Below are 22,267 nucleotides of genomic sequence, written 5' to 3'. Positions count from 1 at the left end.
GTGGCATCATCTCAGCTGCATTGATTTATTTCCCAGAAAAGGGCCATTCATCAAGCTTAGACTCCCAATAGATTTTTCTGGCAGAGTAATACAAAGAAGCTGGCAGCTGGCGCAGCTGTGAAAAGTGAACTCTGTGGGGTCATAGTTGGGACTATGGAAGAGCGGACGTTTGCATAGGGAAGGTCGTGAGTTCAACCTCTAGCATCTCCACTTGGAATGGATTTTGGGGGAGACAAACCCTCCCATAGCTAGTCAGTGTGGTGTAGTGGTTAAGAGCGGCAGAGGCTAATTTGGAGAACCGGGTTCGATTCCCAACTCCTCCACATTAAGCGCGCTGGGTGACCTTGGGCCAGTCACAGTTCTCTCAGCCCACACTGAGGCAGGCAATGGCAAACCACCTCTGGACGTGTCTTGCCTTGAAAACCCTACGGGGTCGCCAGAGGTCAGCTGTGACTTGACAGCACTTTCCATCACCACCAAACCCTTCCTTGCACCAAAAACTCCCCGCCGGTATATAGCTAGTGTGTCAGGAAGAATTACTCAGGGAAAAGGCTAGTGTAGAAACATTTCTTCCTGACACACTTCTTTGTGCAGGAAGGGCTTGTGAGTGTGTGCGTTTTTAAAGAAATCAGAACTGCGACCCTGGAAGAGTGGCTTAAAGAAAATGTATGATGTTGGTATTTGTCGTTTCTGGAGAGATCTCTTATTTCTGAGGCACTTGCTGGAACTTTGCTCATGGCTAAAGTTACCAGTTTTCTAAATGTTCCATCCACACACCCTTCTGTTCATAAGTGAAGATGCTCACATTTGAAGGACGTGAGGAGGTTGAGGGGGGGACATGATTGCTCTCTTTAAATATTTGAAGGGCTGTCACTTAGAGGAGGGCAGGAAGCTGCTCCTGTTGGCAGCAGAGGATACAACTGGCAATAATGGGTTTAAATTAAGGGGGGAAGGTACCAACTGGACATTAGGAAGAGTTGTTCGACAGTGGAATCGGCTACCTAGGGAGGTGGTGAGCTTCCCTTCACTTGCAGTCTTTAAGCAGAGGCTGGACAAGCACTTGTCAGGGATGCTCTAAGCTGATCCTGCATTGAGCAGAAGGTTGGATTAGATGGCCTGTATGCCCCTTCCAATTCTGTGATTCATTGACCTTTCTTAGATCCCTCCCTTAAATATTTTTTTTGTACATAGAAGAAGAAAAGTTGGTTTTTATATGCTGACTTTTTCTACCACTTAAAGAAGACTCAAACCAACTTACAATCACCTTCTACAATCACAGACACCCTGTGAGGTAGGTGAGGCTGAGAGAGCTCCAACAGCTGTGACTAGCCCAAGGTCACCCAGCTGGCTTCGTGTGAAGGAGTGGGGAAACAAATCCAGTCCACCAGATTAGCATCCGCTGCTCATGTGGAGGAGTGGGGGATCAAACCCAGTTCTCCAGATCAGAGTCCACCGGTCCAAACCACCGGTCTGAACCACTACACCACGCTGGCTCTGTTGTGTGTGTGTTGTTGTTTTTTAAGAGCCTTTTTTGGGGAGCCCTGTTTTGATTGCAGACTGGGTTTTACAGGTTGGTAAAGCGGATATCTTGGTGGTTGCTGCTGGCAAAGCTGAGATGGTGAAAGGGGAGTGGATTAAACCTGGCGCGGTCGTGATAGATTGCGGGATCAACCACATACCAGGTAATTGACTAAGGAGGAGGTGTCGGATTGCATGGTGTGGGAATATATGGAAGTGTATTTTGGGTTTTCCAGATTCCAGAGAGGTAAGCAGGCATGGTGAACCCTCAGTGGGATTTGGCGTCGTCGGCCTCTTGGAAGAGCCAGCGTTCTCAGATGTAAACAGAGCTTTTGACATCCAGAAGCAAAGAAGCCCACCACTTGCTCTACTGTCAGCCATACTATCTCAGGTTCATACTCCTGTTCATCCTCGAACGTGATTTATGCCATCACATGCCAGCAATGCCCTTCCACCCTCTACATTGGACAAATTGTCCCTGCAACAAAGATTAAATGGACATAAGTCTGACATCAGAAACCAGTGGGGGAACATTTTAATCTTCCAGGACATGCAGTTGCTGATTTAAGAGTAGCAGTTCTCTTACAAGGGATTTCAAAGGGAGATTAAGAAGAAGAGGAGTTGGTTTTTATATGCTGACTTTCTCTACCACTTAAGGGAGACTCAAACTGGCTTACAATCACCTTCCCTTCCCCACAACGGACACCCTGTGAGGTAGGTGGGGCTGAGAGAACTGTGACTGGCCCAAGGTCACCCAGCTGGGTTCATGTGTAGGAGTGGGGAAACAAATCCAGTTCACCAGAGTAGCTTCCACAACTCATGTGGAGGAGTGGGGAATCAAACCCAGTTCTCCAGATCAGAGTCCACCGCTCCAAACCACCGCTCTTAACCACTACACCATGCTGAGCCACAACCCCTCACCCTTTGAGTTGAAGATGCTGGGAATTGAACCTGTGTTCATCAACTTGGGCCAGGTTTTGAATGGAATCACCATCCCATTGAGACCTCCAGTGACTGAACTATTGAACCAGAGGCTGGATTGTGAGTTTGTCCCCTTTGGTTGCAGTCTCTCCACTGAATTTTCAAGAGGATTAGTCATACCTACCAAGCTGTTGCCGTCCTCCCACTTCCCGCTTTTCTAAAAGAGCGCTGCTTTTATAAGTGATCAGTCATTTATTGCAATTACCTAATGGAAGGGTTTTTTTGTATGTTTCTTTGTTAAAGCACTCCTCCTGCTCCCATTATTTTAGTTTTAGTTTGGTGACAGATGTGTTGGATTGCAATAATTCATCCGCACAATGCACTCCAAAAGAGGCTTCTTGGGGTTAGGTTCGAATGCTGAAGTTCATCTGAGGAGCCCATCTGCAGCAGAGCCTTCTGCTTTGCATGCAGAAGGCCCCAGGTTCAATCCTGAGGCGAAAGACCTTTGCCTGAGACCCTGGAGAGCCGCTGCCAGTCTGAGTAGACAATATTGACCTTGATGGACCAATCGTCTGGTTCAGTATAAAGCAGCTAGGAAGGGGCTGAGGCTCAGTGGAAGAGCATCTGCTTTGCGTGCAGAAGGCCCCAGGTTCAGTCCCCAGCACCTCCAGTTAAAAGGACCAAGCAGTAGGTGATGTAAAAGACCTCTGCCTGAGATCCTGGTGAGCCGCTGCCAGTCTAAGAAGAAGAGTTGGTTTTTATATGGCGACTTTCTCTATCACTTAGGGGAGACTCAAACTGGCTTACAATCACCTTCCCTTCCCCTCCCCACAACAGACACCCTTTGAGGTAGGTGGGGCTGAGAGAGTGTGACTAGCCCAAGTCACCCAGCTGGCTTCGTGTGTAGGAGCAGGGAAACAAATCCAGTTCAGCAGATTAGCCTCTGCCACTCATGTGGAGGAGTGGGGAATCAAACCCAGTTCTGCAGATCAGAGTCCACTGCTCCAAACCACCGCTCCTAACCACTACAGCATGCTGGCTCATCATGGTCAGTAGTCAACACTGACCTTGATGGACCAGTGGTCTGATTCAGTATAAGGCAGCTTCTCATGTGTGTTCATGTGTGAGAACCTCACTTGTTCTAGTCTGAACAAAACGGTTGCAGGTGAACTCACACAAGTTCAATGGGTGAATGCTGGCAACACTTTTGGGTTTGCTTGGCTGCACGAACATCTGCACAGACAGGAGGGTTGGCAGGCAGGGAAACCATTGGCTCGCTTCCACGGCAGACTTTTGGACGCCACGGGCGTTTACCAACTTCCTTCTGCATCACTGGGTTGGAGAGAGCCCTCGGAGAAGCTGAGGACAGCAAGGCACGCCAAATCCACTTGTGTAAGCACCGGCTTTAGTTGTTTCATTTCCTCCAGCTTTGATTTGGATCGTTGGCGCGAAGACCTTGCCGGCTTCAGTAGTCCATGTGCCACGCACAGCCCTGTTGTCCACCTACAGTGTCTCCAGTTCCTGCTTGGATTGGGGCCGTGGGTTCCCTTGCTGGCTCCTATTGTCCAGCTTCAATTTACAGCTGCATCACGACTGCTAGGTTTTCCTCTGGTTTCTACTGTCTTGCTTCCATCTACAACCAAACTGCCTAATTCTGTGGAACCAATTTTGGGCCTTCCTAAAGAGACTCTCATCTTTGCCAACATGAACTTTTCATAGTTTATTCCACGTTTAATTGTGTGGATTATTGTATATTTCATTCATTTTGGGTTTTTCCTCAATTGTATTATTGTCATGCTCGTTATTCTTGATAATAGCATTTAATACGCATATTAGAACTTTTGTTGTGGCTTACGTTGCTGTTCTTTTTTCTTAAAACCATTTGTGTGCCGGAGTGCCAGCGGTCTCTCTCCTCTGAAACAGAGTATTGTGGTGCCTTAAAGATCAGCAGCGTAAGGTTGAGCTCACCTTGTCAGAAGCACAAATTAAATTCTCGGCAACAGAGAGGAGACGGGGGAAATGTGGAACACCTTAAAAGGTCTTTGTTTGTGACTTTTCTTTGCAAAACTGGAAAATTATGCAGATCAGCACAGCGATCGTGTGCAGGAACTGCGTTCGGCGGTAACAGCGGCCTCCTTTGTTATGTTCGGCAATTTAACACCGTGAGAGACGGAGAAAATTGGCTGGCGCATTTTGCTCCTGGTTAACGCTCCCAAACTCATTGATGAAATCTAATTCAACAGTTTTCCAAATTCAACGTGGGCTTGAGCCACCTAAGCTCAACGTGCAAATCTTTTCAGGTTCCACAGGACTCTTTTGGTTTCGCTGTGTGGTTTCCTCACTGCAATGCATGACCTCATCTGAAGGGCCATCTCAGGACAGGCAGGGAAACTAATGAAGCAGCTTCTCTGGCAGAATAAGAAGCTACTCAAATCTTGAGCAAACAACATTCTTAAAGAAAACCAGCTCCCTCAAAGCTGCCAAATGTCTAATCAGAGACCACTGGGTTAGGGGGACCAGTTTTTGCCCCTCCTAGCTAGTAGTGATTTTCTGGGGTCTCATGAAAATTAGGGGCTTCATAGTAAGATGCTGTCTGGTCTCCTTTTACATGGAGATGCCAGGGATTGAACCTGTGATCCTCTTTATTCAGGGTATATATTTTAGGAAGAATTTTCTAACAGAGAGGTTCCTCAGTGGAACAGGCTTCCTCGGGAGGTGGTGAGCTCTCCTTCCCTGGAGATTTTAAAGCGGGGGCTAGATGGCCATCTGTCAGTAATGCTGATTCTGTGACCTTAGGCAGATCATGAGAGGGAGGGCACCTTGGCCATCTTCTGGGCATGGAGTAGGGGCCACTGGGGGTACGGGGGGGGGGAGGTCGTTGTGAATTTCCTGCATTGAGGGGGTTGGACTAGATGACCCTGGTGGTCCTAACTCTACATTTCATGATTCCACCACCACACACACCCCTTGCCTTCTGCTGGATCAAACCCTTTGTTCATCAGGGTCAGTACTGTCTACTCAGACAGGTAGCAGCTCTCCAGAGTCTCTAGTAGAAGTCTTTCTCATCACCTTCTACCTGATTCTTTTAACTGGAGATGCTGGGGATTGAACCTGGGACCTTCTGCAAGCCAAGCAGATGCTCTACCACTGAGCCACTGCCCCTTCCTTAGCTGCCTTATACTAACCCAAACCCTTGGTCCGTCTAGGTTAATATTGCCTACTCAGACTGGCAGCAGCTCTCTAGGGTCTCAGGCTGAGGTCTTTCACATCACCTGCTACCTGGTTCTTTTTAACTGGAGATGCCGGGGATTGAACCTGGGACCTTCTGCAAGCCAAGCAGATGCTCTGCCACTGAGCCACGGCCCCACCGCAGCCCCTCTCACTATGAAGCAGAGATAGCTTCTGCTCATGACACTTAGTAAATGGGGAATACCCACCAGGTTTAAAACAATTGTATGTTGGGTCTTTGACTATTTTTTCCTCTTACAGTTCTGATGTGCGATGTGTCTTCTCTCCCCGCCCCTCATCTCTCTTTTCCAGATAGCACAAAGGCCAGTGGGAAAAGGGTAGTTGGGGATGTGGCGTACAGTACAGCCAAGGAGAAAGCCTCTTACATCACCCCAGTGCCTGGTGGGGTCGGACCAATGACTGTGGCCATGCTGATGCAGGTAGGCCTACCTTTCTAAGCCCACTGTCACCGTTGGAATTCTGACACAGTGTGATGGGCGCCAACACAAAATGGCTGCCACGGGAGCCACAGCTTACCTTCAGTCACAAAGTGAAGATCCTTGTGCTGTGGGGACAACAACGTTTTTAAAAAATCTGCACAGCCAGTCAGAAGCCACGATGGGCAAAAGCCCCACCTGCCCCCTCCCACTTTCTAGAAACACTTAGTGGGTGCCGGGAAGGGTGTTGACGAGTGCCATAGCGACCACAGGCACCATTTTGGGGACCCCTGATGTATGGCGTTTGTGGGGAGGATCTTGGGCTGATTGTCTATGTGTCGCCTACATATAACCTGTGCTCCCCTTTCCCACTCCACCTCGAAACAGTCTTGTTTTTTCCCCAAAGTATCTGTACTAGCAATTCTCATTAGGCTGCCATGGGTGCCCTGGTTTCTGCTAGTGTGTTGCCTAGCACCCACTTGCTTCTTCCTTAAAGCCCGTAGCCAATCCTGGTACTCTTCCTTTTCAGAGGAGCAAGAGGTGCTTGAGAAGAGCCCGGGAGGGCATCCTTTTAACTGGAGATGCCGGGGATTGAACCTGGGACCTTCTGCAAGCCAAGCAGATGCTCTGCCACTGAGCCACAGCCCCTTCCTTAGCTGCCTTATACTAATCCAAACCCTTGGTACGTCTAGGTTAATATTGTCTACTCAGACTGGCAGCAGCTCTCCAGGGTCTCAGGCTGAGGTCTTTTATATCACCTCCTACCTGGTTCTTTTTAAATGGAGCACCTGTTCAGAAACTGCTGCCTATGCCATAGAAGGATGGTGGGCTTAGCATCTCCCAATATTTTGCCCTTGGCCCCACCTCCCATGGCAGCCATTTTGTGATTGGTCCCACCTCCCATGGCAGCCATTTTGTGATTGGTCCCGCCTCCCATGGCAGCCATTTTGTGGTTGCTCCCAGGCCCCTCTCAAAATTCCAAAAGTGCTCATAGGCTGAACAAATTTGGGGGACTCCGGTGTGGTCACCTGTGCATACTTCAGGAATCGAAATTCTGCACACCAGCCAAGTTTTTGTAGTTGCAAATTCTGCACGGTGGCCTAGGGTTGCAGAATTCTGCCTTTGCTGGCTGGGCAGGGTGGGAGGGGAAAGCTGTTGAGCCAGCCTGCTAAGCCTCCTGCTCCATCTCCAATATAAATACAGTTTATACTGTAAGCTTAGGGTTGCCAGGTCCCTCTTCTCAACCGGCAGGAGATTTTGGGGACGGAGCCTGAAGAGGGCGGGGTTTGGGGAGGGGAGGGACTTCAATGCCATAGAGTTCAATTGCCAAAGCAGCCATTTTTCTCCAGGTGATCTGATCTCTATTGGCTGGAGATCAGTTGAATTAGCAGGAGATCTCCTGCTACTACCTGGCAGTTGGCAACCCTATGTAAGCTGCTTATTTGTACTGTAAGCGGCATTGGGTTCTGTAAGCAAGAAAGGCAGCACATGTTTTAAATGCTGTGACCTGCTCTGAGCCCACCTTGCTGGGAGAGGGAGTTATATAAATGCAATAAATAAATAAATTTAAATACATAAATCTCCCAAGACTGGTGTTGGAGACTGCAACTAACCGCAGTGAGTGCGCCAGAACACAAGACTGCAGGATTGAACTGTCTGCTTAAGTATGTGTGTGTGTGTGTGTGAAGTGCCGTCAAGTCACAGCCAACTTATGGTGACCGCTTATGGGGTTTTCAAGGCAAGAGACTAACAGAGATGGTTTGCCATTGCCTTCCTCGGCATAGCAACCATAGTATTCCTCGATGGTCTCCCATCCAAATATTAACCTGGGCTGACCCTGCTTAGCTTCCGAGTTTTGACGAGATCAGATTATACCATGCTGCCTTCCCTGCCATCTACATAACTAGCCTTTTATCACTCTTATAACCAGTAATTGATTGGTCACTGTGTGAAACGGTGCTGGACTAGATGGACCGCTGGTCAGATCCAACATGGCTCTTCTTATGTTCTCATCTGTTGTTGTGTCTTTTGCATACTGCTTTAGAGCACAGTAGAAAGCGCCCAGCGTTTTCTAGAGAAATACCAACCCGGCAAGTGGAATATTCAGTACAACCAGCTCAGTCCCAGAACCCCTGTTCCAAGGTAAGTAGCATCTGGAAAGTGAAAGACTCTTGCTGGTAGCTTAATTGCATAGATGCTTCTGTTCTGCTCATTGCTTTACTGAGGTCATACGAGTTGCGGGATATGTTGTGTTTTGGGAACGGCAGATGTAATCTGAATCACCACTGTGCTGACCAAGGAAAGGCTTATTTGCAGATCTGGAAGATCCAGGGCAAAACATAGATTCGGTGCATGTCGATAACAAGGCGCCCATCTTATTCCAGCTTCCATTGGGGGGGGCTGTGCTCCTTTGTCCATTTGATGAAATCAGCACCGGTTTCTGCCTGGATAAGTTGTGTGTATTTCTCAATGTCAGTGCTGCAAAAACTGCTGTAAAGTTGCCATAAAGCGTATAGCTGAAATGGGAAGTAAGATGTGACAGAAAGTGTGTGAATGAGTGTGTCGGAGAGACAAACATGTGCACCCCCACCCCTTTTGATGCATCTTCGGAGATGACAGTGTTTTCTGGGAAGGGGGGGGGGCGTTTGCCTGCATCTCACGCTCCACTTTGGGAGTTAAGCCTCCCACTGCAGAAAGAAGAAGAGTTGTTTTTTATATGTCGACTTTCTCTACCACATAAGGAAGAATCAAACTGGCTTATGAACACTTTTCCTTCCCTCCCCATAACAGACACCCTGTGAGGTAGGTGGGGCTGAGGGAGCTCTAACAGAGCTGTGACTCGCCCAAGGTCACTCGGCTGGCTTTATTTGTAGGAGTGGGGAAACAAAACCAGTTCACCAGATTAGCCTCCGCCTCTCATGTGGAGGAGTGGGGAATCGAACCTGGTTCAGTATTAAAAGCAACAATTAAGCAAACTCACTACCAGCTCATGCTGCAAAATTCATGTAGTAAACCCTCATCAGTATTAGCGCACATGTGCTCTGACACATCTCTGAAATGTTCTCGATTACAATATCTTGCATCTCTGCCTAAAGACCAGTCAGTGTTCCTAATTTCTTTAAACAAACAAAAAAGCAACGCAGTTCCTCGCTCACCCACCCCGTCACCTTCTTTTTACCTCCAGTGACATCGAAATTTCTCGGTCTTGCTCTCCCAAGCCCATCGGCCAGCTGGCCAGAGAGATCGGCTTGCTCTCCGACGAGGTGGAACTCTACGGTCACAGGAAGGCCAAGATTTTGCTGTCGGCCCTGGGACGCCTGAAAGACCAGCCGGACGGCAGATACGTTGTGGTCACAGGGTAGGTGGCCTGGACAGCCCTGGTTGATGGAGAATTTCTCTGCTGGATTGCATAGAGTGGGTAATGGGAGGGGATGATGGGCTTGGCCCCAAAGCAGACTGCCTGTGGAACTAGTTGCAAACTGCTGCAGGTTCACCTACATCTTCCTCTTCCCCAGTTGGTGCAGAGAAGGCGCCATGTAGGCTAGAACCTTGTAATCACTCTTCTCGCTCATGTGGATATTGCATGAACACATGAATCTGCCTAATATGGAATCAGCCAAATGACAAATACAGCACCCTGGCTAGGTAACAAAAATTAATCTTATTTACACGAATTGTATTCAATGATACCAAGTGAATAACAACCAAAATACAGCTAATCTGGCCCCAAAATACACAAATTGTACAACTAACAAAACAAAAACGAAATTCAGGAATCCAGGTCTTCCTTAACTTTCAATTTTCTTCTTAAACAATCCAATTCAGCTGCAAGTCAGCGTTCCAATGGCAGGTAAATCGCAGGTAACTATCACAATTGGATCACCAATAAGAATCAAGATCAATCAATCAAATGGAGATCGGATATAATTTCATCTGTTTACACAGCAAGCTTCATCAGTCAATGATTGTCCAATTTGCTTATTAGTAAAGCTTTAAAGTATCGCCATAGGCATAAATGATCATTTGTCAGTATTGTTTACTCAGACTGGCAGCAGCTCTCCAAGGTCTGTCTCTCTCTTTCCCACTGTCCTTAGACTGAGGTCTTGAACAATAAAACCATAAAACTTAAATAAGACCCATCTGTAAAAATATCTCCCTTTGACTCTTCTCTGCAGCCTTCAAAAAACGAGCAACCGAATAAGTACGCTGAGGGTCAGGAGTCCTCTAAGAGGAACTGAACCTTTTGCTCCAAAGTTGCTCGAGAAAATACAGACCATTTGTTAAAACATGGTATAATCCATTTTAGACTGTTGGTACACGTAAGGACAGTGCAAAAGGATATGTACCAAGGAGTCCACTGACTGAAGAGGGCAGGGACACGGCCGGTCTGAAAAAGGGATCCTTAGCATATGGCCCAGCAAAACCATTGAAAATGGGCAATTAAATCTTGATTGCATAAAGATTCTACATAACTTTGGACTAATCAGAGAATCCAGATAGGAAGGAAGATTACCCTTAAATTGCAGGCCAGGCCAAGCGGAGAACATGTCCTCCGAGCATCAAAATAAGTGTAACTCTTATCTTTAGCGTAGATCAATTTGGCCACATGTTTTTTACATTGATCTACAGAAGAAGAGTAAAGGTCTTCCACCTTCAGACTTACAAGTGATAGCTTCTGTGGCTTTCCTAGGTCTCAGGCAGAGCTCTTTCCCATCAACTACTACTTGGTCCTTTTAACTGGAGATGCCGGGGGGTGAACCTGGGACCTTCTGCACACAAAGCAGAGGCTCTACCAATGAGCCATGGCTGCTTCCCACCAAGGTGTGAATGCAAAGGCGGTGGATAAATGGACTGGCTAGGTGGGGTGTCCACAAAAATGATGCTCTTATTTATACAAATAATTTTATTCTATTTGGGGAGTGTTTTCTTTTATCCTGCCCTTCCTCCCGAGAAGGAAAGGGTTGTGTATGTGGTTCCTCATTTTTGATTGTCACAACAACCCTGTGAGGTGGGCTAGGCAAAGAGAGAGACTGGCCCAAGGAAACTTGTCCTTCTCTGGTGAGAGGTGGACTCAAAGTCTCATTCCGAGACTGTGACCTCTACACTGCGTTGGATCGTTACAGTAACTGCTTTTATTTCTCCTTGTAATTTGAACACATGAAGCTGCCTTATATTGGATCAGACCCTTGGTCCATCAAAGTCAGTATTGTCTACTCAGACCGGCAGCGGCTCTCCAGAGTCTCAGGCTGAGGTCTTTCACATCACCTATTTGCCTAGTCCCTTTAACGGGAGATGCCGGGGATTGAACCTGGGACCTTCTGCATGCCAAGCAGATGCTCTTCCACTGAGCCACGGCCTCTCTCCAAGGAAGCGGGGAGCTGCTGGAATTGGCTTTTACTGTCCCCCCTACCAAAGCCCCATATTCCATCTGTTGAACCCCAGAGTGCCCGTTACTTTCACAAAACATCAATTCTTGGGGTGAATTTAGGAAACATCCTTTACCTTAGCGTCTCTGCTTTGAGAATGTGGCAGTGCAGCTACCTTAAACGTGCTGTGGGATTGTCTTTTTGGATTAAAGAATAACCCCAACGCCTCTGGGAGAAGGGAAGAGCACCACGACCATCGGGCTGGTTCAAGCCCTGGGAGCGCACCTGGGTCGGAATGCCTTTGCCTGCGTCCGGCAGCCATCCCAGGGCCCCACGTTTGGAATTAAAGGTATGAAATGGCAGCGGTCTGATCTGTTTATAGATCGGATGTGAATAGCATTCAGCTATTCTACTATGTACGGGTGTAAAAGCTGGACAATGGGGAAAGCTGATAGGAAGAAAGTAGATTCCTTTGAAATGTGGTGTTCGGGGAGAGTGTTATGGGTACCATGGATGACCAAAAAAACAAATCAGTGGGTTATAGATTAAATCAATCCAGAACTGACCCTAGATGCTAAAATGACTAAACTGAGGCTGACATACTTTGGTTACCTTATGAGAAGACAGGAAAAGTTGAAGGCAGCAGGAAAAGAGGAAGACCCAACAAGAGATGGATTATTAAAAAAGCCACAGCCCTCAATTTGCAAGAGCTGAGCAAGGCTGTTAAAGATAGGATGTTTTGGAGGACATTAATTCATAGGGTCGCCATGAGTTGGAAGCAACTTGACGGCACTTAACACACACACATGGAGTAGTCACAAAAACCTGTGAGTTAGGGTTGCCAGCTCCGGGTTGGGAAATACCTGGAGATTTTTGGGGCAGATGTTAGAGTTGCCAGGTCCCTCTTTGCCACTGGTGGGACGTTTTTGGGGCAGAGCCTGAGGACAGCAGGGTTTGGGGAGGGAAGGGACTTTGATGCCATAGAGTCCAATTGCCAAAGTGGCCATTTTCTCCAGGTGAACTGACCTCTATCGGCTGGAGATCAGTTGTAATAGCAGGAGATCTCCAGCTAGTACCTGGAGGTTGGCAACCCTACACGTGTATCATTTAGGATTGTTCTTGGGTCTTTTTTCCCCCAGGTGGGTAGCCAGGTTGGTCTGCAGTAGGAGAGCTAGATTGGAGTCTTCCAGCACCTTACAGACCAACAAGATTTCCAGGGTATAAGCTTTTGGGAATCAAATCTCCCTTGTATCAGGTGAAGGGAGTTTTGACTCTGTAAAGCTCAAGCCCTGGAAATCTTGTTCGTTTTTAAGGTACTACTGGACTCAAATCTAGATCTTTTTCTGCTTAATTACTGGTATTCATTTATTGATTTCTTTCTGGTGTTTCTGTGTTATGAATACACGGTGAAGCCGTGAGGTGCCCTGAACTTGACGGAGAGACAGAATATGCATGTTTAAAGAAATGAAAATGTATAAATGCCCTCTTGCAGCCTGAAATGGTACAGTCTGGAAAGAGCTTTGCCGGATATTGATTCTCCTGGTTGTGTGAATCGGTCTTTAGAAAGGCACAGCAGGGTTGTACAAAACGGTTGTTTTATAAAACTAGCGACATCCAGATTGTGTCCCTTGACTGCACCTCTAATGTTTACGGGATTCAGTAAAATTCTGGGCAGTAATCAGTGTGTTTCTTGATTACTGCAGTAAAGAAGGTGCTTTCAAAATGCTTCAGTGCTTCAGTGCTTTCAAAATGGTCAGGTTGAACAATTTTTGATTGTAAACCCAATCCCAACTCTTTGACCCACTGTTTGAAAACAGGGAATGGCACCTTATTTTTGGTGAAATAAGGACATCCTATCTTATGACCACACAAAACCCAAAAATAATTGAATCAGTGGCAAGGTTCCTACAGTTAGCAATCAGGTTTCGTGAATGGTGTATAACTTTTCTTAATGGCTGATTTGGGATGGTTTTATCCAATTTTATTTATTTGTACTCTGTTTTATCCAAATGTATGTTCTTCATTTTTATATGCCAATAAAGGCCAGTAAAGGCTTGTGTTGATTGTAAACGTAAACTGATGCACTCCTCCAGGATCAGAGGAGCATGCCTATTCTATTAGGTGCTGTGGAACACAGGCAGGATGGTGCTGCTGCAGTCGTCTTGTTTGTGGGCTTCCTAGAGGCACCTGATTGGAGTCTGTGTGAACAGACTGCTGGACTTGATGGGCCTTGGTCTGATCCAGTATGGCTTTTCTTATGTTCTTAAGGTCTCTCAGTAAACTACCAGAAGTCCAAAATAATGAGATTTTCTAAAACTCCCACACATGTCCCTAAAGTGTGGCAAGACCTGGGCGGAAGAATAGAGCAGGTTTCTCATTTTAGAAATGTAGGCATTATATTCAACTATAATCTCTCATGGAACACCCATAATATATGTTCAGTGTCCCAAGCAGCTGGAATCTCTACAAGGGCACTATTAATATTCTTTCATTCAAAAGGTGCCAGGTATGTCCCTGCTGCTCTCAAGGCATTTAACGCCAAAATAATTCCCCAATTATTATTTGGAGTATGCATTTGGATCAAGGGAGTGACAGAAAAATTAGATGGAACGCTCTTATACTTTCTACGAAGTATCTCAGGGGTTCCAGGCTTGAATTTGCACAGCGCTCCCTTGAATCTAAAGCCTGGTTAGAGGCCCGAAAAAGGAAAATTAAAATCATGTTCATCGACTCCAGCTCGCAGAACGGTTTTTTGCATCTTGTTGCCAAAGGTAACTTCACCAGCTCTAGGGAACACCTAATAAACAGTAAATTAGTTTTTTTCCCCCCTTGCAACCCTTGATTAGCCTTAACCAACAGAAAGCCAGTGAAGAAATGAGGCAAAGAGTATTTAGCCTAGATTTTAGCAGTACCCAATGCAGAGCGCGTGAAGTGTGCTCCACTGCTGCAATGGGAATCCCCCTGCCAGAAGTCCTCCCCTTATATTTTAATCTTTTAACTTCCCCAAATCAAAGGCGTGCTTTTACCCTAGCGAGGCTGAATGCTTTTCCCACACAGGTGTTAAACGGTCGCTTTTTGAAAATTCCTTTTAGTGACCATCTGTGTTACTGTGGAGACAGTTCAATTGAAACCCTAGACCATCTGCTCCTGTTCTGTAAAAAATGGAAGATAGAGAGAACTCACCGGATTTTACCCATTCTAGCCAAATATGATCTTCCCTTAGAACCTTGGATTACGCCGTTCCTCTTACCTGATCTGAATGCTGATACCGAGAAAATTTATCAGATTTTGGAATATCTAATGCAGGGGATATTTTATAACATCATTTGCGGGCCATACAAAATTATCAACTTAAAATTTAGCCAACCAAGCCCCAAGCAGGCAGCTGCCCCAGATGACCCCCCCTCGCACAGGCAAGCAGGCAGGCATCCAACCGGTGGCACAGGATGGTCTGTTGTACCAGCCGGGCGTAGCCGTCCAGCCACACGCTGGAGTTGCTCCTGCTCCACATGGTCGGGGCCGGATTCTACAGCCGGTTCCTGCTACCTCCGCCTGCGGGGGTGAAATGAGGACACACTGGCTAAGAACTCAAGCCCCCCCCCCCACGCATTCTGGCCTTCCCCCTTTAACCCCTCCATTGTTGCCACTTCCACCCCCAGCCCTCTTGTAGTACAGAGGGAATAAGTTTCTCCATGGCCTGGGTGGGAAAGGGTTAACACAGTTTCTTGGGCGGTCCCAGCAGCTCCATAGCTAATGACTCTTCTGCAGCGGGGAAAAAGGTTCCTTTTCTCAGCAAAACAGAGTCACATCAGCGTTGAATAGAGGCTGTTCCTGTCCGCTGGAGGGGGCGGATCGCCAGTCTTAGATCCTTCTGAGCTAGAAATCTGCCAGGACCCACAAAGGGCCAGACCAAATGATTTCACGGGCCTTAAACGGCCCCCGGGCCTGACATTCCCACCCCCTGTTTTAGAGAGTCCAAGGGAGCTTTGAACACATGAAGCTGCCTTATACTGAATCAGACCCTTGGTCCATCTAAGTCAGTATTGTCTACTCAGACCGGCAGCGGCTCTCCAGGGTCTCAGGCAGAAGTCTTTCACATCACCTACTTGCCTAGTCCCCTTAACTGGAGATGCCGGGGATTGAACCTGGCACCTTCTGCATGCCAAGTGGATGCTCTACCACTGAGCCACAGCCCCTCTTGAAAGCTTATACCCTGAAAATCTTGTTGATCTCTAAGGAGATACTGAATTCAAATCTAGCTATTCTACTGCAGTCCATCACAGCTAACCTCTGAAACTAACCACCATATAGTTAAGACAGTCCCCAGGGATACCTATCTGAACCTACCTTGGCTGCTTCCCTGGAAGGTTTCTCACCCTACCTAGACAGTTTGCACCACATCTGAATTTTTGTAAGGTGCAGGTGTTTTTCTCTGAAGGAGCAACCTAAGTTTCTTTCTCTTTTTGAATTTTTTTTTAATTAGGGATTTTCCAGATAAGACAAACAAAGCACACACAGAAAATCAAAGAACCGTTTTGCATACCACCAAACAACCAAGAATAATAAATTGCCAAGGGGAAGACGTACAAAACACAGCATACGGCCGTTATCTTAAATTGAAAACACGAAGAAAGGCAGCTTTAGAGCGCTCGACAGTTCTAGTTAACTAGCAACAGCATTTGCCTGAAAAGAATTCATCTCTGAAGAAGATGTAACAATAGCAGGTTTTGGAGTCCCAGAGAACAATGAGTGGTTTTTCCCCCCATTGAATTGATCGAGCTGTGAGCAACCTTTCAAGCATCATAAATGAGAAGTTAACGTTCTCTGTCAGTGTGTCGTTCTATATTGCCCTGTACCGCGATTCTGCACAAAAAGCTTGTGGCTGTTTTCCTTTCTCTTAGCAAGTTCTAATCTCGCAGCAGACGCAGGAAAAGAGTATTAGGTCTTTATGGAACACGTTTGTATTTTGTCCTTGCAAAATCCCTAATTATGGTAAATGTGGATCTAGGGTGACGTTCTGTCTAGTTAGATGACCGAGCTCCTCAGAGATCTGAATCCCAGAAGGCCAGTACGTCATTACATAACCATCACATATGGTAATGTATTCTCTGCAACAGACAGGCCCCCTTCAACAATAAGGAGAAGAATCTGCTGAAATGTAGTGTAACTTGACGGGCTCTATGTACCAGCTATGTTCTATGTAACTTTTCCTGTCATTAAAACTCATTGCTGCTGCTTTTGTATTGGTGGTGGCTGTATGGGTTGTGGAAAATGCCATCAGATCACAGCTGACTTACAGCGACCTCATAAGAAAGGCCATGCTGGATCAGACCAAGGCCCATCAAATCCAGCAGTCTGTTCATACAGTAGTGGCCAACCAGGTGCCTCTAGGAAGCCCACAAACAAGACGACTGCAGCAGCATTGTCCTGCCTGTTTCACAGCACCTAATATAGTCAGCATGTTCTTCTGATCCTGGAGAGAATAGGTATGCAACATGACTAGTATCCATTTTTACTCTCTGATATTGGAGAGAATAGGCATGAACATAAGAACGTAAGAAAAGCCATGCTGGATCAGACCAAGGTCCATCAAGTCCAGCGGTTTGTTAACAGTGGCTAACCAGGTGCCTCTAGGAAGCCCACAAACAAGACGACTGCAGCAGCCTTATCCTGCCTGTGTTCCAAAACACCAAATATAATAGGCATGCTCCTCTGATCCTGGAGAGAATAGGTGTGCATTTTGACTAGTAGCTATTTTGACTAGTAGCCATGGATACCCCTCTTTTCTCTCTCTTTTTTTTTTTACTGGTTTTTAATAATGGGTGAAAATCTCAAGGAAGTAACAAATTTTCCCGACGAAAATATCTGTCTCAAAGCAGAAGCAACTAAAAAGGTTGCTTCTTAGGTAAAAGGTTACCGGAACTTTAACCACACCAGGTCCTTTCTGTCATACAAGTCAAAGATGCTGGGAAAATCCATATTTACTCAGGGTCCTCGGGATAAAAGAATGCCTATGTATTACATTTCTGTTTCTTGGGAGGTGCAGTTTTCTTCTGTGACTCAGCTGTTTTTGCTATTCGTGTAGCATTAACCTTCGTACTTGTAAGTGGCAGTCTTAAAGTTATTTCTTTCTCTTCGGTTTCATCTGGTAGAACTTTTCGGAGTTGGAGAACTGTTGGCGTGCATACCGGGGTAGGAAGCTCACTGTCCACAGGTATATCCATGCTGGTGTCTGAGTTTGACAGGGCCTTTTCTTTCTTTAGAGGCACTTCAGCTGCAAATCCAGGAAAATCATAATCCATTCCCTTCTCGGCCAATTTCCTTCGCAACTGCCTTCCTTTCTTCAGCAATCGCCGTGTCATCTTTGCTTTCTCTTTAGTTGATCGCCTCCGATTGTAACGTTTCACCGCTGGGTGCGACGGCTTACGGAATTTCCGTTCACTGCCTTTGAAGAGGTTTTAATGCACTTTTTCAGGTACCATAAACTCGCACTTCAAGAGTCGTTCACAGAAAAGATAGTTGTTCATGGTATCAGCGACTGTCTTAGCAACTTCATCACATTCAAATTCCACAAATCCATAGCCTTTGCTGTTTCCGGTCTTTTTACTCCTTGAAAGTCGAAGCCATGTGACAAGTCCCAAACTGATCAAAATATTCTTTGAGCTGCGGCTTGTAAAGGCCCTTTGGGATATGGTAAATGACACCAGGTGTCAGCTTCTCATTCTTGCTGGCATTCTTCCTTACTCGCTGAACCTTCGCCTGAAATTCTTGCTGCCACTCCAGGTCCAAAGAAAGACGAGGAGCCGCTGCTGGGGTTGGGGTCGAAACGGCCTCCTCCGCCGACGCCATCGTGCTTCGGTCGGAAACGGACTACCAAGGCAGTGTGCCAGACGCTCATGCGCAAGCCAGTGACTTTTCAATACCCCTCTTCTCCATTAACATGTCTCCTTCTTGAACATGTCTACTCCCCTCTTAAAGCCTTCCAAGTTGGCAGCCATCACCACATCCTGCGGCAGGCAGTTCCACAATTTAACTATGCCCCATAGGGTTTTCAAGGCAAGCAACGTTCAGAGGTGGTTTGCCATTACCTGCCTCTGCAGATCAATCTTGGTATTCCTTGGAGGTCTCCCAACCAAATATTAGCCAAGGCTGACCCTGCTTAGTTTCCAAGATCTGATGAGATCGAGCTAGTGATGCTGCTGAGTGGTTAACAGGTGATTCCGGAGCAGGCCAAACCATTGCAAAATACCGCTGCACCACCATTTCCCCCAAGTGTGTTAATGAGCACTTCCGTTAGCAATGTTTTAATGAGGAAGAAGAGTTGGTTTTTATATGCCGACTTTCTCTACCACTTAAGGGAGAATAAAACCGGCTTACAATCACCTTCCCTTCCCCTCCCCACAACAGACACCCTGGGAGGTAGGTGAGGCTGAGAGAGTGTGACTAGCCCAAGGTCACCCAGCTGGCTTCATGTGTAGGAATGGGGAAACGAATCCAGTTCACCAGATTAGCCTCCGCTTCTCATGTGGTGGAGTGGGGAATCAAAACCGGTTCTCCAGCTCAGAGTCCACCGCTCCAAACCACCGCTCTTAACCACTACACCACGCTGGCTTTCCCGTTTGTTTACAGATATGCACATTGAACATGGAGCGGACAGGCACCTAGGCAATCAATGCAAATTTCTAAAGCATCAGCGGTTTCTCAGAAGGCAAGCAGTCAGTTTGGCAGAAACACAGAGGCACAAATGGTTGCTCTGAAATAGAATTACAACACTGACCCAGGAGAGAAGCAGAAGTGGATAAAATGTTTACAGCCAGCGCGGTGTAGTGGTTAGAGTGTCACAGACTAGTGAATTCCCGCTCTGCCACAGAAGCTTGCTGGGTAGCCTTGGGACAGTCATACTCTTGGCCTGTCCTACCTCGCAGGGTGGGAGTTAGGACAAAATGGGGGAGGAGTGGACACCACTGTAAGCTGCTCTGTGTTCCAGTTGGTGAGACAAGTGGCGTATAATACTCCGTGCTTCTTTCATTGCAAATTTCAGACCTGTTTCTTGTCCCCACTGCCTTGCTGGATACACTGCCTCTCTCTACCAGCTCTTAACCCAAGCACGTGGTGCAGGTCTATTCCAGATGGCTGCTTGCACTGTCAAAGGCCGTTGGGTAGGGATGCACAGCTAGCTCTGGAAACATCAACCCAATCACCCTGCCAGTTAGCAAAAAGTCAAGGATATGAAAGCTGGTCATTACATAAGAACATAATAAGAACATAAGAAAGGCCCTGCTGGATCGGACCAAGGCCCATCAAGTCCAGCAGTCTGTTCACACAGTGGCCAACCAGGTGCCTCCAGGAAGCCCACAAACAAGATGAGTTCAGCAGCATCGTCTTGCCTGTGTTCCACCGCACCCAAAATAATGGGCATGCTCCTCTGATACTAGAGAGAATAGGTATGCAGCATGACTAGTATCCATTCTAACTAACAGCCATGAATACCCCTCTCCTCCATGAAAATGTCCACTCCCCTCTTAAAGCCCTCCAAGCTGGCAGACATCACCACATCCTGGGGCACGGAGTTCCACAATTATCTATGCGTTGTGTGAAAAAATACTTCCTTTTATCTGTTTTGAATCTCTCACCCTCCAGCTTTAGCATATGACCCTGTGTTCTAGTATTATGGGAGAGGGAGAAAAACATCTCCCTGTCCACTCTCTCCAAACCATGCATAATTTTATAGACCTCTATCATGTCTCCCCTCAGCCGCCTTCTTTCCAAGCTAAACAGCCCTAAGCGTCTTAACTGCTCCCCATAGGACAGTTGCTCTAGTCCCCTAATCATTTTGGTTGCTCTTTTCTGCACCTTTTCAAACTCTATAATATTTTATTCTCTATTCCTCGTCATTGAACATGGTATTGCCCTGCGGCATATCTGAGCTGGGCGTTGGCCTCTCTGTGTCACATATAGTCTTCCCATTTGCCCACCCTTGAAAAATGGTTTTAAACTGTTATCTGACATAAGCCCTTGGGATAGGGCAGGTTACTAAAAAGCAATAGGAAACAGTATGTGGGGAAAAAATGGCCAGAAAATGGACACCGTAGCGACACTAGGAATTACCCCATGTCCTGTGGTCTTTACTATAAAGATGTATTGTAGGGATTCCTAGAACTTCACCTGGAAATAATGTCACATCTTTCTTGAACGCCCCCTTCCCCAGGCACCACCCTCAAAATCTCCTATCAGTAGTCACATACTGTTTCCTATTGCTTTTTAGTAACCTGCCCTATCCCAAGGGCTTATGTCAGATAACAGTTTAAAACCATGTTTTATTATGCAGAAATAAATTTTATCACATTCAGATACACAAAATGCAGTAGATAGAAATACCGTTTGGGATTGCTGCTCTTGCTGGCTTCTGGCTTGACAGAATTCTATTAATGCTATGTCTTAGGGTGAAAACGCACGGTCGCTTTAGCCTCCTTTATTCCCTGTTTCAGCCAGGATCCAACGCAGTTCGGCGAAAACTAATCCTGGCTGAAACAGGGAATAAAGGAGGCTAAAGCGACCGTACGTTTTCGCCCTTAAACTCTTTCTCTTTTTTTTTACTCTACGATGGGTAGCTGTGTTAGTCTGTCTGTAGCAGTAGAAAAGAGCAAGAGTCTAGTAGCACCTGAAAGACTAACAAAATTTCTAGCAGGGTATGTGAGGTTTTTATTTATTGTTGAGTAAGACTGAATCTGCTGTTTTCCAGCTAACATTTTGGGCGCAGAAGAGGTGCTGTGATATGTTTCCTGAAATTCTCTCTGTCCGTCTATAACATATTCTTATCCTGCCTTTCCTCCAAGAAGCTCAGGGTTGGATACATGGTTCTTTCTCCTTCAATTTATACTCACAACAATCTTGTGAGGTAGGTTAGAGAGAGGAAGTGACTGGACCCAGGTCACCCAGCCAGTCTCATGGTGGAAAGTGGAGTTGAACCCGGGTATCCTAGACCCCAGGAAAGCCACACTGAGTTCCTTGGAAAAAAGGTGGGATAATAAAGGAGTATTGATGTGAAAATATGTAATTACTTTCTTCACTGGTAAAAGGACACAGCCTTCTTTTGGGACCCTTAATAAGTAGGGTGTGTTTATTTTGGCACTTGTCTAATGCGTGATAACCTTCCCATTCCCTGTTCTTACAGGTGGTGCTGCCGGAGGTGGCTATTCTCAGGTTGTTCCAATGGAGGAGGTAATGTTTTTGATCTTACTAATTTAATTACTTACTAATAAGGCCTCCTCTCCTCACAGGAAGTTCCTGGCGATTCCTAGAGCTACCCAGAAGTTATAAGGGTAGCTCTAGGAATCACCAGAAACACTGTGATCAAAACTTCCTATAAGTAGACGAGGCATTTTCTTTTTAATTTATTTCTCCCCATAAGTGGGCAAGTGAAAACCCTGCTCAGTGGTCAGAGAGGACTTCTCTATGCCTCTGGCCCTTGGCTTGTTTCTCACTGTGGGACGGCTGCTTGTGTTTGGGTAGTAATTCCTTATGGCCCACTCTCCTGGCCTTAACACTCGCAGTCATGACTCTGTTTCCCCCTTCCTTTACATGTGACTCTGATGTCAAGTGACTTCCAATCATGTGTTTGTAGCTGTACTTTGTGAATCTGGAAAGGGTTCCATGGCTAGACAGTATGGTTGGTCCTCTTGGTCCAAAATATTCTCGAAGGCTTTCACGGTCAGAGTTCATTGGTTCTTGTAGGTTATCCGGGCTGTGTAACCGTGGTCTTGGTATTTTCTTTCCTGACGTTTCACCAGCAGCTGT

The 22,267-nt window shown here is 46.5% G+C and overlaps 1 protein-coding gene and 1 pseudogene across 1 annotated transcript in view; one reads left to right on the top strand and one right to left on the bottom strand.

Annotated features, from left to right (window-relative positions):
• MTHFD1 (methylenetetrahydrofolate dehydrogenase, cyclohydrolase and formyltetrahydrofolate synthetase 1) overlaps positions 1 to 22,267 on the top strand; it is a 77,941-nt gene that overhangs the window by 20,826 nt on the left and 34,848 nt on the right. The window contains exons 8-13 of the mRNA XM_056851511.1: positions 1,571 to 1,682; positions 5,980 to 6,107; positions 8,149 to 8,246; positions 9,289 to 9,462; positions 11,683 to 11,819; positions 21,645 to 21,691. Of these exons, the coding sequence (XP_056707489.1) occupies positions 1,571 to 1,682; positions 5,980 to 6,107; positions 8,149 to 8,246; positions 9,289 to 9,462; positions 11,683 to 11,819; positions 21,645 to 21,691 (696 nt within the window). The remainder of the gene's footprint in view (positions 1 to 1,570; positions 1,683 to 5,979; positions 6,108 to 8,148; positions 8,247 to 9,288; positions 9,463 to 11,682; positions 11,820 to 21,644; positions 21,692 to 22,267) is intronic.
• LOC130479165 (MKI67 FHA domain-interacting nucleolar phosphoprotein-like) lies at positions 17,482 to 18,319 on the bottom strand (annotated as a pseudogene).

This window comes from Euleptes europaea, chromosome 6 (assembly GCF_029931775.1).
Source record: "Euleptes europaea isolate rEulEur1 chromosome 6, rEulEur1.hap1, whole genome shotgun sequence".
NCBI lineage: Eukaryota > Metazoa > Chordata > Lepidosauria > Squamata > Sphaerodactylidae > Euleptes > Euleptes europaea.
The sequence above is the reverse complement of the archived record's forward strand: the minus strand, read 5'-3'. Positions and strand labels throughout refer to the sequence as shown.